Consider the following 17,219-nt stretch of genomic DNA (forward strand, 5'->3'; position numbering starts at 1 on the left):
TTCAAAACATTCGGTTTTGCAGATTCAAAATTAAATTGCAAAGTGTTGGTTTATAATTTCGATTTTTTTTCCAAAAATCTAGGCTTTTCCGGTAAAAACTAAATATGGAGTCATAAACTACATGTGTAGGACTATGTTATTTCATACAATTTAAAACCCATTTGCTGTGTGCAATTTTGAAGTGACGTCATCACATTAATGGTAGGAATAATTAGACAAATTTTTGTTAGCGTTTTGCCATCTGCATGATATTCCTAATATAAATACAAAATTTGACAACAATCGGCCCTGTACTTTCGGAGATTATCCGTTTAATAAAAATCTATGACAGACAGACGTAAACGGGAGACCTATCTCTTCATGTTATAGGGGCATGAAAGGTCGAGAAAACGTAAAAGAAGATAGTCGGTCGACGAACTTGATTACAATACTTCCTTTGCTTACGCTCAGGAAGTGAAAATATTAATGGAATGATAAATCATCATATTTTGTACATTTTAGAAAGGATTTATGTGGCAAAATTTTAAGATGACGTCATCAGTTTTTAGGGGGATCGTAAACGAATAAATTTTGAATAACGATTTACCATGTTTCCGATAATCTTAAAACGTCAACGAGTTTCAGAGCATTCAGTTTTTATTATAGAATTTTGATTTTTTTATATAAAAATATGGATGGTTAAAATAAAAACTCAACGCGGATTCATAAACTACAAGTGGAGGAGTATGTTATTTTTATAAAATTTAAATAGCATTTACTATTAAAGTTGGAGATGATGTCATATCATCGTTGGTTATCGTTTTATCTTCTACACTATATTACTACTATACACACAAAATTTGACAATAATCACTCAGGTAGTTTAGAAGATTATCTGTTTAATAAAAATCGACACAGACGCGGATACACGGCAGACAGCAGATAGACAGGCGGCAACGAGAGATCTAATCATATTCTAGGGGTCATGAAACGTCGAGAAAACTTAAAAATAGCGAGTCGCTTGATAGACTCGATTACAATACTTCCTTAACTTACACTCGGGAAGTAATAAGTTGGACCCGAATAAGTGAATTTCCTGTCACGTATTATTCAGGAACATTTTCCAAGATTGCAGTTAAATTGTATTAGAAGCATGAACAACTAAAAACATTCCACTAATTACACTCATTGAGGAGGACTGTGATGTCGAATGGGATTCACTTTTATTTAAACAATTTCGCTTTTATGCAGCTACAAACAAAAATTGTAAATATCAATTTTAATACGTGTTTTGGTAGCGCCAAAAACCACTACCAACATAAATGGTGGCATTCACTAATTCCCTACATGCTTTAGAACATACATGGGTGACTGCCTACGTTATTGAATGATTTTTTGTCTTTTTCATATACAGTTTCGCAGAGTCGGTTTTTTTCTCAGCGCGAAATTTGAAATTCAAATTCAGGACACTACAATACCAAGCAATATTTTTTTATACTTGGAATTTCGTTGGATAATTTTAAAAAAGAAAATGATCATGTTCTCAAATAACACTATTTACTGAAATTTATATGGAAAATAATTATACAAAGTGTCTATAAAAGTTTCATACGTCGCAATACCTCTGTAAAACAAAGACATTTTGCCGCCTCTTTAACATTAATCAAAATTTAACTGGTCGTGTGGACAGCGGTTTCACACCGAAGACTGGTTGGACCCATGTTGTTTCATGATACCATTAATACTACCAAGGTTGGAGCCATTTATGAATCAGTTGCATGATGACGAATTAGGATTTGGTTACTTTCAAAATATAGTGCAACAGCGCATACTGCGCTTCTGGTTCACTTGATTTTTCTTTAGTTGGTTACCTGAAAAATGAAGTTTGGATGAACTAGTGTCACAAATTATGAACTGCTCAACAAATGTTTCAAAATATGTCTGAAAATTCTATGTTCAGAACATTATTTTTACAAGCGGCAAAATTTTTAATCTAAACTGATCTCTTTTTTGCTGCATGTATGAATCATTTTTTAATAAATAGACACCATAATAGAAGTTATGGTCTCTATAGGTTTTTATTTTATTTACAGGAGGGGGTCAACTTTTTAAATAAGTATTAATCTCACAACATTAACATTAAATACCGAGTGACTATTAATGTTTGCGATTTTTTTTTCATGTTGGCAACCTATTTAAAATTTTATGATGGAATACCTGATTGTCAACTCGTTTGTTAAGCGTGCCTATGTCAAAATTGACTTTTAAACTGACGTACTAGCATGGATACCAATAATTCTGAATTGCCAACACAATAATTGCTTCAGTCTTTAACAGTTACCCAGTATTATAAATTATAACCAACAAAAAACTTACGTTTTTCGAAATAAATGCACTTTTACCAACATTCCAGTCATAAAAATCTGCCTTTAAATTTATAACTGTTATCTAAATTTGATGCAAAAAATGTCAAACGCACGGGTAATCACTTGAAAACTTTCAAGGTAAATCGATGCGAGCAGGTAAAATGGAGCTTTTTTATGACCTGTATTTTTAATAACCATCCAAGTGTTAAGACCAAAAACCAAGTTACATAAACTGTGTCACGCTAGTGATTAATTTCGCACCATGGTGACAAAGACGAATCTTTAACGTAGATACAGTCCTAAAATCATTAAATGTAACTTTCAGGGAGAAACCTGCTTTTTCGTCGCATAATGTTTACGATTATAACGCCTTTCTGGACGACATTTTCGACACTTTCGAGGGAACAAGACTCTGTGGGGCCCAGGCATGTCCTCCGAATTTTCTTTTACATTTCAACATGTCCGAAGAGGGTTTCTTCCACGTTTTGCCAAAAAACACGTCCACAGTTTTGGCCGTCGTTTACGCCGGTTTTTGTCTAGTTGCAGCCATGACGAGTGCAGCAGGACTAGACAGAATTAGAATGTACGTTTATCAAGATCCCTTGGAAAGGCCAGAAGGACTTGCTGCTTTACGGGCAGTGAAAGAGTCCTTCCGGGACGTTCGACTGCAGATGGCAGCTCCTTTGGCGCTGTTTATTGGATTAGAACAGGCGTTCATGTACGCAGATTTTAGCAAGGTTAGTGTATTCGAATATTTCAATTTTAGAAAGGAATCAACATTGTTTCGTTTTTTGGTTCCTTAATTTCCATTTTCTTCGGATCAGTAATTCTTGGTGTGAACAGGTTACATCGTTATAAAGGTTATTATTATTTTAAAATTTCGATATACTTTATTTGGATTTTACAAAAAAAGAACAAACATCGTTAAGATTCTAATTACTAATTATTTTTGTAACCGATGGCCTCGATTTTTATGTAAAAATTCCACGTGTATGGAACAAAAATTTGCATTTTAACATTTTGCAGTTATTGCCAAAATTTTATAATAAATTGCTAATTCATTCATAGTGTTCAGTATGAATCTAACACATACTTTTCTTTCGATTTCAAGACAAATACTTAGAAATAAATTTTCATTAAATTACCTAATCAAATAGTCTAATTTAAATTGACGTGAGTCCCATTATCTAATGAATAATTTAAAACACAATTTATTTTCGTAACATCAATCACGTCACAAAAATTAAACACCATGAAGGCCTCATTACAGCTTCTATTTTACTTAATTAAGAAAAAAGGGTGGCTCCCATGATTAATCTTGTATTTATTATTTTTTCAGTCTTACGTTGTGTGCACTTTGGGTATCCATCGACTCAATTTGGTATTCTTATCGATGGGTTTACTGCAATCGATAGCAGCGTGTACTTTAAGCATGCTTTTAAGAACCATCCGAAGGTACTACGTTGTTGGTAAGTTTAAACTTGGGTTCTAATGGTACCATTGCGCTTACTTTTCCATTTTTAGCTGTGGGTTTCACTTTTCATGCATGTTTGTTAATGGTTTTAATACTGTGGAAACCCATTGAGGACGATCCTGCACTTTTTTACGTCATTTCTGCTGCTTGGGGTGTCTGCAACGCTATTTGGGAAATGCTCAATTTTAGTAAGTATACTGTTGGAACTTTGGCATTTACGTTACAAACTTGCGTACGATTGTCTTGATAATCTGATCTGACCTGACTTGATCTAACTCATAAATTTATTTAGTAATTTTTATTTATTTGCTCGTTCGTCTCCGAAACACAGCTAATACCGGATTTTCGTGACCTATTTTTCCAGTGAATATTTAGGTAATGATCTTTTTTGTCGAAATCTATTATACAAAACGCCGGATTGGAATTTAATACTATAAATTATTTATTAAATGGCTGATAAAAAGTTCATTAACTATATGTTAAAGTAGGTGTCTGTTTAATGAATATAAATTGTTAATTAGTTTTATGAAAAAGACCAAAAGAAAAGAAGGAAGAGAAGAACAAATTAACAATTAACGGAGAAGGTAACAATGATGAAATATTGATGAAAATAATGAATTTAATGAATAAAATAAAAAGAAATGAACAAACGAAAAGTTTAAATATGTGATTGTAGAACTGAAAGAGAAAAACGAATATCTATTTACAAAAGCAAAAATAAGATATAAGGACAAGAAAAAGGTAATAAAAAAAACTAATAATAAAAGAAATACAAGTACAAATAACAATAACACATATTGGACAGAACACAGGAGACTTTATAGAAAGACATTTAGAACTAAAGATGAAACTAAGAAAATCGGACAAATAACGTATGTGTTACAGAAATTGAATAAAGAACACAAGTAAACTCAAAATTATTATGGAATATAATATAAAATATAAGTTTTTACACAGACTCTGGCAAGAAAAAAATAATTATCAATCGAAAAAGAATTGGAAATTCGTCTGCGAAGTAAAGGTAATTAGAAGTTAATACTGTTTTGAAAAAAAAATGGTTATCAGAAAGAAAAACTGTAAAAAAAACAGAAGCATTGTGAAAAAAGATATGAAAGGAAAAATAAAGATTGGAAAAATAGCTGGGTACTAAGAAAATATAGTACCATCAGGAATATCAAGAAAAAGAAAAACGGTCAAACTGAAAAGTGGACAAAAAATGAAAGGCGATTTCAGGGACAATCAACAAATGTTTTATAGCACAATGAAACTGTTAAGAAATAAAAATATATAATTTGGTTTCAACAGGATGGGGCACCACTACATCATGGCGTAAACGTAAGAGTTTTTTTGGATAATCAATTTAATGGAAGGCGTGGACCAATAGAATGGCCACTTAGGTCTCCGGAACTGACACCCTTTGATTTTTTTTATGGGGACATATAAAAAGTCGTGTTTACATGAACAGACTCGATAATTTAGACGACTTGGAAGCACGAATTCGTCATGAAATGACTCGTATAAGTCTTCAGAGTACTGAAAATTCCGTCAGTCAGGTCTACCATCCTCAGGGATTATATCAGATGGTGAATGAGGAACAGTTTGAACAATTTCTAAATATAGCATAAATTTTTACTCCAATGTATTGTTCTGTTTTTTATTGATCATTAAAATCTAGATTATTTTGTTTGCTATTAATTTGCCCAATTTTTTTGTTATGGAACCCCTATATCAAACTATAGTTTCATATGCAGAAAAATAAACTTTATCAAATAATGCAATATTTAATTTACCTATATACCTGCTTTATATGCTGCTCTTGTTATGAATTTTGTGCATTACTTTATCATAACCCTGTATAAAAGACAAAGATGGAAAATATAGACATTTATGAAAGGAGAGCGTTGGATAGAATATTTTAAACTATTATTAGATGCAGAACAAACATAGAAGGCAAAAGAAGAGGAAGTAAAAGGAAAACAAGAACAAGAAAAACCGCAAATCACTAAAGATGAATTATTGGCAACAGCAACAGCAAAATTGAAAATTCAAAGAGACCCGTTAAGAATTATATCTTAAGAGGTCTACTAAATGAAAGTGGAGTTATTTTTGCAGATGGTATAGTACTATAATTATTATAGATGCTGAATCAGAAAGAAACTTGCCCATGGCATATACATACACCCTAAATAAACTGCTCAAGAAGAAAAATATGGAAATAAAATGCAACAAAACAAAGCCAATAGTTCTAAGTTTCTAAAACAAAAACTTCTAATACTGTAATAGAGGAGGAAAAGATAGAACAAGTAAAAGAGTTTAAGTATTTAGTATTTAGGAATTATTGAAGAAATCAAATGAAACTTAGAGAACGAAATAATAGAAAGAATAAGGATCACAGGAAAGCTTTTTGATAGCAAGAAGAATAAATATAATTTTTTGAAAATAAAGAAATTCCGAAATAGGTAAAGTAGAGGTTGTAAAAAAAGGTAATAACTCTGAGGCTTCCATATGGAAATGAATTACATGGACAATAACGAAATATTAGTATGATAAATACCACACAGATGAAATTCCTGGGAAAAAGGAAAGGTAATGCAATAACCTAAACATCCCACCATAATTTGACATATGAACAAAACTTTAAAACCCGCGAAAAATTTGGCCTTGATTTGTAATCGTCAATAAAATGGAACCCTATTTCGTTTTTTTTTATGGCGGAACGCGTCCAGAAGCAAAATGGTGACCTGCTTAGCTTTCAAAATGAACTCAAATTAAAGGTTCCGAATCAAGTTAAATATGTGAATATTACAATTAAAAAAAAAGCAGGAGAAAGTGGCGGTAAATTTAAATATTATGGCAGTCGAGAAGTCAGCAAGCGAGCTACAGCGGATGTTGTAACGACAGCGGGATTTAAGTTCCTCGTCGTAGTGATTTTACTCTATAGGCAGGTATCAAAACATACTCCACACTTATATACTGAAAAAACCTGCCGCGTAATTATACTCTTTACCCGCTCTCCTCTAACTATAGCCAGCTATTAAACCAAGCTGCACGTTTCACACCAACGTTGATCTCCCCATGAAGGCTCAACTTCAACATCTGTTTGGGAAATGACAAAACTGCAGACTTTAACTAGAGACCATGTGTTCCGCTTTCCCCACGTGAACTTGGACCCTTTTATTTCAATTAAGTTCAAATTCTATGTCTCTCGAAATGAGTATTCAAATTACTTAAATTAATTACGGCACACTTTATCAACAATTTTAAACAACAAAAAATTTACATGATGTTAAATGGTGCCACACTTTATCAACAATTTCAAACAACAAAGAATTTACACGAGATTAAATCGGGTGTTATTTCAAGTGATTCATTATATCAAATCGCATTCACAGATTACGTCGTGGATCGAAAAACCCCACATCACATACAAACAAAAAAATAAACACATAATACAGTCAAAATCAAAACACCTGGTGTCGGAAACGTTACGCTTGGGGCCTATTAGACCTGAAACAAATTATTAAACCTCTAGGAAAATATTGAACCCCTCCCCTTTTTCGAGTCCAAGAGAGTATGAATTTAACCACACTTTTCAAGGTCCTCTTTCTCAACAGATATTTTTTAATATTTAAATCAGTTTAAATGCCATAATGGAACTATTAACAATCTCGAATGAGAAATTAAAGTGTACTATAATGTAATATTTAAGTAAAAGATCCAGGAACCTTAGTTATAACTTGATAAATAAAAGAACGAAGCCTGACTAAGTGAATTTCCTAGCATGTGGTTTATATGTACAATTTCATGACTGGTAAATTATATTAGAACCAAGAACAGTTAAAAATCTTAAAATGAGCTGTGAATTTACGATCAATAAACAAATTTTACACTCCGTGTTAAATACATCGTCAAAAATTCACACATTTCTGATTAGAAAAACATTAATAATAATTAAATATGCTTGTGGGGAAACCGTGGCGTCAACCAAACTAAACTTATCCTAAGTACCTTTAATGCTGACTACGTCTTTACATTACAACCGTTACTTCAGGAGTGTTGTATCTAAACCAAAACGAGTCTGCTTTCACAAGTTTTACTATCAACTCCTCATCAACTACCTATCGACTAATTCCCTGGGAACAGGATACTAAACTGAAGTTGCACATGGTTGCTTATGTTCAGCAATTTTCTTAATTCTTTTTTAAAATTCAAATTCATCAAATGCGGTTTCGCGCTTCTGTTTTTTTTTTTGTCTCAGGGCAAAATTTTAATTCAAACTGGGACACCACAGTAATCATGAAAGATTAAATTAGAAACAAACGATAATAAAAAAAGGTGAAAATAAGTCATGTAAACAGAATGTCAGAATACAAACTTGTAACGAAAGTATATGAAGCAATACTATAGGGAAGAAAACACAGAAAGGTGTGAAAAAGAGATAAAAGAATGGGAAGAAATAGACTGACTTAGAATCTTATACTTAACGGACGATGTCAAATGTGTATACACGATATATGTGTACATTTTTTTCTTGAATCTACACGACAATATTGTTACGAAATAAAGGCATACGCCACCCCGGTAGGACGCCTATGGGTCTTCTAGTATGTGCGGCGATGACGGGTGACTCATCATCGGTGACGGCGGCCGGGCGAGGTTCTCCTGGAGCGGGTTGCCGGAAACCTCGAAGCGGCGTTCGCGAACCATCCAGAAGAATGCACGTTGCGCCGGAATTATTCTGTACATAATCGCTGTATGGTTAGTCGTGTAAATTAGTACAACTGTACAAATGTAGGGCACTTGCCCCTGACGGTGAATTTACCTCCGGTGACTTATCTAATCCACAAAGGTCATGAGATATCATAAGGGTTATTATTACCTACAGGTACCTAGCTGATAAGAGGAACTCGGCACAGTCCTTTCACCTTTCTACATTGCAGTTTCATTAGTTCCATAGCAAATTTGGCAGCACATAGACGAAAAACTTGAAAGCAGGTGATTTTTCTCCGCATTAGTCTAGTGGGAGGTATTCTAATCGCAGAAACGGATCTCTAAAGGGTCTCGTGAGCGGCCACCACAGAAATAATACTACTTCTATTAAACTTAAAAAGATTCGACTTTTATTTCTTAATCACCGACTGATTAAAAAAAACTCGCAGCAATTAACAGATCTTGGGGAAACGGGGACGATAGGCCGAAAAGGGGTGGTTATCGGTGGCGGTTGTATGGGACGGTCGCAAAGTGACGGCTATCGGTATCACTCAGAACCCAGTAGGATACTTTCGGTATGGTCTGGTGGCAGTTCAAAAATTTGAAAGGTTGTGGTAGGTGAAAACTACAAAAGAAGTTTCAAAAACACACGGATCCTCCTACTTCCAATAGTTCTTCGTCACCAAAACTCAATACCTTTCATTCAGCGTTGGCGCGGCGCGGTTGTCATAAAACCCCTCTTCTATCAGTACCCTCATCGCGACTTACGGTCTGCCGAAAATTTGCTTCCTTTCACCATTGTTTACAAATTCTTGGGAAAAACGTAGCTTTTTCGTTTTATTTGCCTGACTTAAAAAAATTATTTGTTTTCTAGCTCAGTTTTCTTAATTCTTTTGCTAGCTGCTCTTATTGAGTCTGGAAAATGTGTTGCTCGTGTAGTGGTACCATTTATACAGAGTACGACACAAAATTCATGGTTCCGTTATTCACTTTTCTCGAAAAAATCTCGGCCAGCCCAATTTTTTTTTTTTAATGACACTTTTTAATTGAAAAATTTATTTTTTCCAACCAGGCGTTTTTGCACAGTGGCGTCATCAATTATTTTTCTAAATAGAAACCCCAACTTTTTCTTTCGAATTCTAATAGATCTTTTTATTAGTAAATGGTCACAGAAAAAAGTTGTTACTTTACATAAGCATTTTTGGAAAAACAAAAATTCGATATAATGATATAATTTGAACCTACTGAAATTCTATAGTAAAACAACAAAACTACCGTAAATGTTCAAACTGCCATCTACTAACCATTTGGCACATACCAGCACGTCTGTAAACACTTTGTTTTACCCATTTAATTTGGTTCTTCAGATTGTCCAAATTGTTAGATGTGTTAATATAGACTTTAGATTTTAAACACCCCACAAAAAATTAAGGGACGTTAAATCTGGCGAACCTGTCGGCTATAATAAAACACTATACATTGCAGGGAAACGGTCGGCTTCAAACATACACATTTCTAAATCTTGTTCGATGTATTGCCATTAACTTATTTATGGTGCAAGAAAAAGATTATACTCTTCTGATATAAGAATATAACTTTTCTCATTTTGAAATAAGTGACGCCAAATGAAAAACATTAATCACCGTCAACTCTGAATCCAGTGCTTACCACGCGTGCGGCAGTTTATTATTATGTTAATTTATTTCTATTTATTAAACATTATGTTAGTGACAACTAACTTGACCTAATTAATCGTGAAAAATTTAAAACACTTTTTGTACAAAAAATAATCTGATATCCGCATACACATATCAGTATATTTAAATACTATTTTCAAAACCTGTATACCGAATCTAAGAAATATGATTAAACAGTTTTTGGTTTTATGACACAAAGTTATTAACTGTTGTGTTCTCAAGCCAGATCGTTAAAATGTGACTTTGGCTTTTTTAAATACTTTTTGCCCACGTTTATCTGATTTAAATATTTGCTGAATAATGAATAGGATCTATTATAGTATGAAGAACTAGAATGAATTATTCAATTTAATTAATTAAAGTGAAAAAACAATTCCGTGACGTCGGAACAAATAAGTACAATTTCGCCTTAACTATTAGTGTGGGTGATTAAAGTAATGAATGTATGTGACTGAAAATGGAGACATAAAAAACTAATTATAGCCTCTTATCGATTTCAGCTCTTCTAACCGGATTATACAGCGACAACTGGGAATCAGCATTCGCAAACTCGACACTTTTTCGATTCTTGGGTATGAGTGTGGCATTCGTCTTTCATGGAATTGTATGTAATTACTATAAACTGTACGCTCTGGGATTTTTCCTCGTGGCGGCAGTCGTACCGTTCGCTTGGTTAGAAGTGCGACTGGAGAACATGCGTAAAGTCAAAAACATCATTCGGTTATGACCTAAGCTGAATATTTGGTGATCAATTACCATCATCTGACATATCATCCATTCCTGAACGTGTACTGGTCGTTGCGTTGCTTTTGGTAATTGAAATTTCACGTAGATGTCGTACTGTGATGTTTGTAAATAAAATCAAAGAGGTTGTTATAACACCTATTGTATGTAAATAAAATATTATTTACTTAATAAAGAAAATGTAAACCAAGGCAGAAATCTATGAATTTTTATATTTCAGTATAATATGTATTACTATTATTATTATTATTAAATATACACTTTGCACACGACATATTCTTAAACTATCGCAGGTATGTACGTATTAAGGCCTACTGTGTTCGATTTGTTGTGGACTTCGTCCCAATTTATTTTTGTCGAAGGAAATTTAAAAATCAGAACTAATCATGTTTAATAGCACTGTGAAATGGCTAAAAAGTAAAAAAATACCATGTACAAAATGTAAATGTCCAATATAGAAAACTATTGAAATACGAAAGAAAAATAATAGAACGTTGGCAGAATATTTTAAAGAATTAGTACCGACGAAATACAGAACAAATAGAAAGAACCAAAGAAGAGGAAGAAAAAGGCATCAGCGATAACACAGTTACAGATTGGGAAAGTACCGGGTAAAGAATGATATTATCTCAACGGAAGTGATCAAATATTTAGACAAAAGAGGAAGAGTCTCTTACCAAAAAGAAAGATAAAATATATGAAATCATTTCCAAGAACGTACCAGAAAAATAATAGCACGATTTGTAGAAACTAATTAGAATCAAAAAAGAATTCGGCAATATACAGGTGTCTTTTTGACCTGATACAACTCCCTGTAACTTTTTTATTTTTAAAGATAGATTTTTTACACATTGAACAAATTTACAAGATCTCTTTATTGGTAACTAGATTCTTTAATTCTCACTTCCGGTAACACCGGAAATGGAACATTCAGTATATTTTTTAATAACTGAATCGTTTGTATTTTTTATTGTTTGTACTTAGCTCGTGAGATACACTTAATATTTATTCTAAGAGAACAACTATTAATCTCAAGGACATCTTTCAGCTTTAGGCTACAGGAGTTAATGTGCATTATTATATTTTTTAAATAATTTAATATGCTTCTATGATACATGGAGCTTCTGAAAATTGCCAGTGAAGACCAGATTACCATATTTCGTTTTGTAATACTAGCTACTGAAATAAAGAGGGCGCCCTGTTGTATGGTTCCCGTACAGTAAACGTACCTGTTATCATAACTACCATAGGGGACGGTTGTCAAAGCATACTTACCTGGCGTAGGGGTTACCGTGATCAACAAGGCGGTTCCCCCAAGATGAGGCCCTTCCATTGCACTACGGTCGGGCTGACCCTTGCGATTATCCCTAATGTGGATAACTCGGGCGCACAATTTTTGGTAGTCGGGACTGCGTACGCGCTATCCCGGTCTAATTTAATTAAAACAGAATGAGACTTTTTGTGAATCATATTAAAGAATTTTTTTTTTGCCCAAATAAGTCTTTTTTCTACTTTGCGTTAACAATGGCCTCATTATTAAACCGAAACCAGTTTAATAATGGGATCAATTGTTAAACTGTATTTCAGGTGGCGTGCAATAAGTGGGGCCCTCTTCTTCCATTTTTTGAGGCAAACTTAGGTTAGATTGTTAGTGTTCGGTGGTTAGATGTCAAACTTTGACATCGTGAAGTTAGCCACAACGCTAACTAACCTTTCGAATTAAAAGGCCCTAAATTATAACCTTAAATTTTTATTAATTTTTTGTGTCCGATCAGATGCAAAGTAGAAAAAATAGTATATTAACTCGTTTAATAAGACGCATTGTGGCACTTATTCCTTTGGAGCACTCCTCGCTGCGCTCGTCGTGCCCCAAACCCATGCGTGCCACAATAAGACGTCTTATTAAACTCGTATAATAATATACTATTTTTTTCACTTTTGTGTCTTTAGAAACTACTAACTCTTTTCTATATTTCGAAAATTAACAATACAACGTAACTGTGAAATCAATACATGGTAGTACAGGTTTTATCAACATTGTGTTTAAAATCACTTATACAGGTATACAGGGTGACTCAAAAGAATTAATTAATTAATGAGCCAGTCCATTATACTTACTTATATGTTCTTTTTTTAATTTAGTCTCACATGTATTCGATGAAGGATCTCAGCGAAATTGTTTGGATCCAACTTATAATAAATCTCTTGATTAAAAAAAAAAACACACCCTTGGAATATGAGCGCAGCGAGCACGTTCAGGTTCCCAGAGTCTCCCCAACTTTAAGAAACACAGTGGTTTTAAAGATTCAGTTTTTGTAGACAATAAATACACTTTTTTGAGAATATTTTAGCTTCTCAGGGAAATCAGTAAGAAGTTTTTTAAACTAAGTACACCTGAACATGTTCGTTGTGTTCGCATTTTCAGCTTTTTTTCGCTTTTATTCTCATAGAAGTGTTAAGGAAAGAATCTCAGCGAAGTTGTTTAGATTCTCTTTTTCTTTGTAAGAATAAATCTCTAGACTTAAAAAACCGTACTCTTAGAAGATGAGCGCAGCGAGCACGTTTAGATTGTTAAAATCACCTCGAATTTAGCAGATAATCACAAACAAATTTTTTTGCTCACCTTTCTTTGGTAGTCAAAATTATCTCATTAAAATTAGTCTAGCTTCTCAGATGAACAATTTTTAATATCACCTAAACGTGCTCGCTGCGCTCGCATTTTTAATGTTCTTTTTATTTCCCGAGCGTAAACGAAAAAAGTGATTTCCCGTTTCCGTCTGTTTGTCTGTCTGCCGTCTGTGTCGATTTTGACTAGACACATAATCTGGACCAATTGTTGTCAAATTTTGTGTGTATATTTGAAATATCATGTAGATGGCTAAACGCTAACCAAAATTTGGCCAATCATCCCCACCAACAATTCGATGACGCCAAGTCAAAGAATTCTATTTTGAAATTATTTTAATGTTACTATGCTTTTTTTCCCTAAATGTGTACTATGACTAGTATTACGTTGATGAAGTCATCACAAATTTTTTATTGATCAAATTAAGAACGAGTCACCCCATTTTTCTCGAAAATCTTTAAATTATTTAATAATGATAAAAAAAATTATAATATTCAAAACATTTTGACCGACATAATTTTAGTGCTCTGTTTTGAGGAGAGAAACTAATTTCAATGAATAAACATAAACATTTGAACTGAAGCTTAAGTCCTAAGACGATATTTTTCCCATTGGTTATTTGCTTTAAATACATTTTACATTGTTCATGCAATTGTGAACGCAAATTCTTGGCGCAAGGGCTGTGGGGATGTTATTTATGTCGCAAATTTTTACTTTATATAGATTATCAAAATAACAAAAATCGCAAAATCAAATTTTATAATTTTTTCAAGCAACTAGAATTGAATTAAATAGATAGTTTTTGACTTATTTTACTAAACAACTTTTGAGTTATTCATTTTAGAATATTGGTTCTATTTGATTTTTTGTAACAAAAAAGCAAACTTACCATTTATAAGAAAATATACCAAGTGTTCCATCTAAAAAAATGAAGCTGATGCCATTTTCGATTCTACCGAAAGTGATAACAAGAGTGTGTGCTTATCATTAGACAGAGATTTTAAAATGATACAAATCTACTCAAAGAACTATAGGTTTATCTTAAAAAATAAAAAAGTTACAGGAGTTGTGTCAAATAAAAAAGACACCTGTATGAAAAAACACCCAATATGGCTTTAGAGAGGAAAGACCTTACTTTCATAATAATTCAAGCCATCGAGAGGACGATACAAAGTAAAAAGGAAATACATAGAAAGATGTTTCAGAAGCATTGGAAATATCGTGCGAGCTACAGAATTTCTAATTGAGTCATCCTTGGAATTCAATCCGTATGTCTTTTCTGAAATAGTGTGTTAACGCTACATGTAAAGATACGTAGGTGAAAAAGTTTTTAACAATAATTTTAATTTCAAATAATTTTGTAAACCTAATATTTAGAATAGACATCTAAAAAAGCATAAACTAACATCCTTATAAAGTGATTTTTTATTTAACTATGATTTAAATTTTATGAAACGCCCTTCTAACTTTACTTTTCTTTTTTTCTTGCTTACTCTTGCTTCCTAGACATATAATTTTTACATTAAAAACAGTTTTTATCAAAACTTTTTTTGCATATTTGCGTATTCACTCAAAAATATTATTTCCACTTAAGTAGAGAGCGTTTATATATATTTTTGAAACGGACAGAAGCTAAACCGTGTGTGAGATTACTCAATTCAAGCGGGTTGAGATGAATTCTGGAGAGAATTTCCCAACAACACCGTAGACTACGTCCGTTTTTGTAACGTATTACAACGGTATGTGACAGTTCGGAGAAATCTCGTCTATACAGAAATGAGGAAACTGGAAGTTCGAAATAAGATAAGAAAACTCGAGAAAATATTACAAATGTTAGATAGGTAATGTAGCAGACCCCTACAACATCCACAGAACATTTGGCGTAGCAAATGGAATTATCACATATATAATGTTGCGAAAAGATTTAGCACTGTTTTTGGACACATGTGATGATCGATTTGTTGGAGAAAATTTTTTTGCTGACTAAACTTCATTTCAGCATTTACTGTAATTTAATTAAATTAAAGTATTTAATAAAATTAATTTACTTTGTACCCATTTTCCTTGTAACTTCACACTATTTTTTTTAATGTTACTCGGTCATTTTTACTTTTATATCTGCCTTTTACTTGATACTCTTGACCATTATCAGTGCGGTTTAATCACCAACATGCTAAATGCTTTCCAAGGATAAGTCGATTATGTTGCTCGCCAGATATATTGGATGTTCAATTGAAAAAATCGTCAAGTTGGCCTTGATTTTTGTAAACATTGTGAAGTAATCCACCTAAAATTGAAATGATAACATTTAATAATGTGGATGGGTACAACTTGACCCCACTGTTTCGTATAAAAAACAACGCGAACTTGATGACTTTTTCAGTTGAACATCTGTTAAGTAGAGCATCAGTAATAAAATGTCATAAGGCCACAAAATCAAGAATCAAAGAAATCTGAAAGAAAAGAAGGTTTAAAGCAAATTTTCGGCCGTAATTTATGGGAGTTGGTCGCTTGCGCGCAGCGGTTAATTTATCCCCTGTGGGTGGTCTGAGTGCCAAAAAGTCATATCGTTGCTCGTGCGTAGGGATTATAAAGGTTATTATTACTTTGGGAGAGATACCTAACTGATAAGAAAAAATCGACACGCTCCTTCTATCCTCCTACATTACAGTTTGACATTTAACAACGAAGGAACGAAAAAATTCGAAGACTGTCCTAGACTTCAAAGTTTCTGTTAAGACGCGCTCCCCTGTATTTCATTAATTATTAGAAACAGGAAAAAGTTAGAGATAAAGTTATACGGTTCTTACTTACTATCGTACTATACAGAGTGTTTTGGTTTGGAAACAATTCACAATTTTGGTTTTTCAAATGGAACCACGTTAGATTATGCCATTTTTTTTATTTTCACAAAAAAAGGCAATGGGGTTATTTTTAAAATCCACAATATTTTGTGGAAAGATAAATAAAGGTATGCGATTTGGAGTGATATAAATAAAACTGAGTCTTATTCTACAAGTGTTAATTATATTATTATATAAATCTATTTAATATATAACATTCTCGTGTCACAGTGTTTGTAACCAAACTCCTCCGAAACGTCTTCACCGATTTTGATGAAATTTTTTGTGTATATTCGGCAGGTCTGAGAATAGGTCGTAACACTCTATATATTCGAAAACAATTTTAGTTCATCCAACATATAACCGTGCAACTTTAGTCTTTAACTTTTTTATATCTCAAATAATATAGTAATTAAAGAGATATTGAGGACCGTGCGCTTAGTGACTCACTCTGTATATTAGATATACAATAACAAATAGTACAACAAAAAATTACGATTAGCGCTTTTTTTACAACCTAGCTTCTATCAGTTAGTTACCACTCGCGTTCTACAGAAGAACATATACTAAACTCCGCCCACCCATCCGCCTCCATTTCGGTAATTAATTTTATAAAAAAGTTAGCAGTTTAAATTTAGAGAATTTAAAAATTAATGACAAACTGTCCAAAATGTTGGATTTACATTTTTTGCATTTTATATTTTTCTTATTACACATTCTATTTTTTTGTTTTTATCTAACATCCCATTAACGTATGTTTTATATGTAATATGACGAATA

At 32.9% G+C, this 17,219-nt stretch overlaps 1 protein-coding gene and 1 non-coding gene across 2 annotated transcripts in view; both read left to right on the forward strand.

Moving 5' to 3' along the window:
- LOC135138159 (UNC93-like protein) overlaps positions 1-11,156 on the forward strand; it is a 58,078-nt gene extending 46,922 nt beyond the window's left edge. The window contains 4 exon segments of the mRNA XM_064068051.1: positions 2,671-3,082; positions 3,685-3,814; positions 3,870-4,007; positions 10,727-11,156. Coding sequence (XP_063924121.1) covers positions 2,671-3,082; positions 3,685-3,814; positions 3,870-4,007; positions 10,727-10,953 — 907 coding nt within the window. The 3' untranslated portion in view covers positions 10,954-11,156.
- A 1,081-nt stretch (positions 11,157-12,237) lies between these two features.
- Positions 12,238-12,400, forward strand: LOC135139164 (U1 spliceosomal RNA). The gene has a single exon (XR_010282131.1). It is a non-coding gene; the product is annotated as a U1 spliceosomal RNA (small nuclear RNA).
- The last annotated feature ends 4,819 nt before the right edge of the window (positions 12,401-17,219 follow it).

This window comes from Zophobas morio, unplaced genomic scaffold, assembly GCF_036711695.1.
Source record: "Zophobas morio isolate AGI-343-1 ecotype UQ-CSIRO unplaced genomic scaffold, CSIRO_AGI_Zmor_V1 ptg000030l, whole genome shotgun sequence".
NCBI lineage: Eukaryota > Metazoa > Arthropoda > Insecta > Coleoptera > Tenebrionidae > Zophobas > Zophobas morio.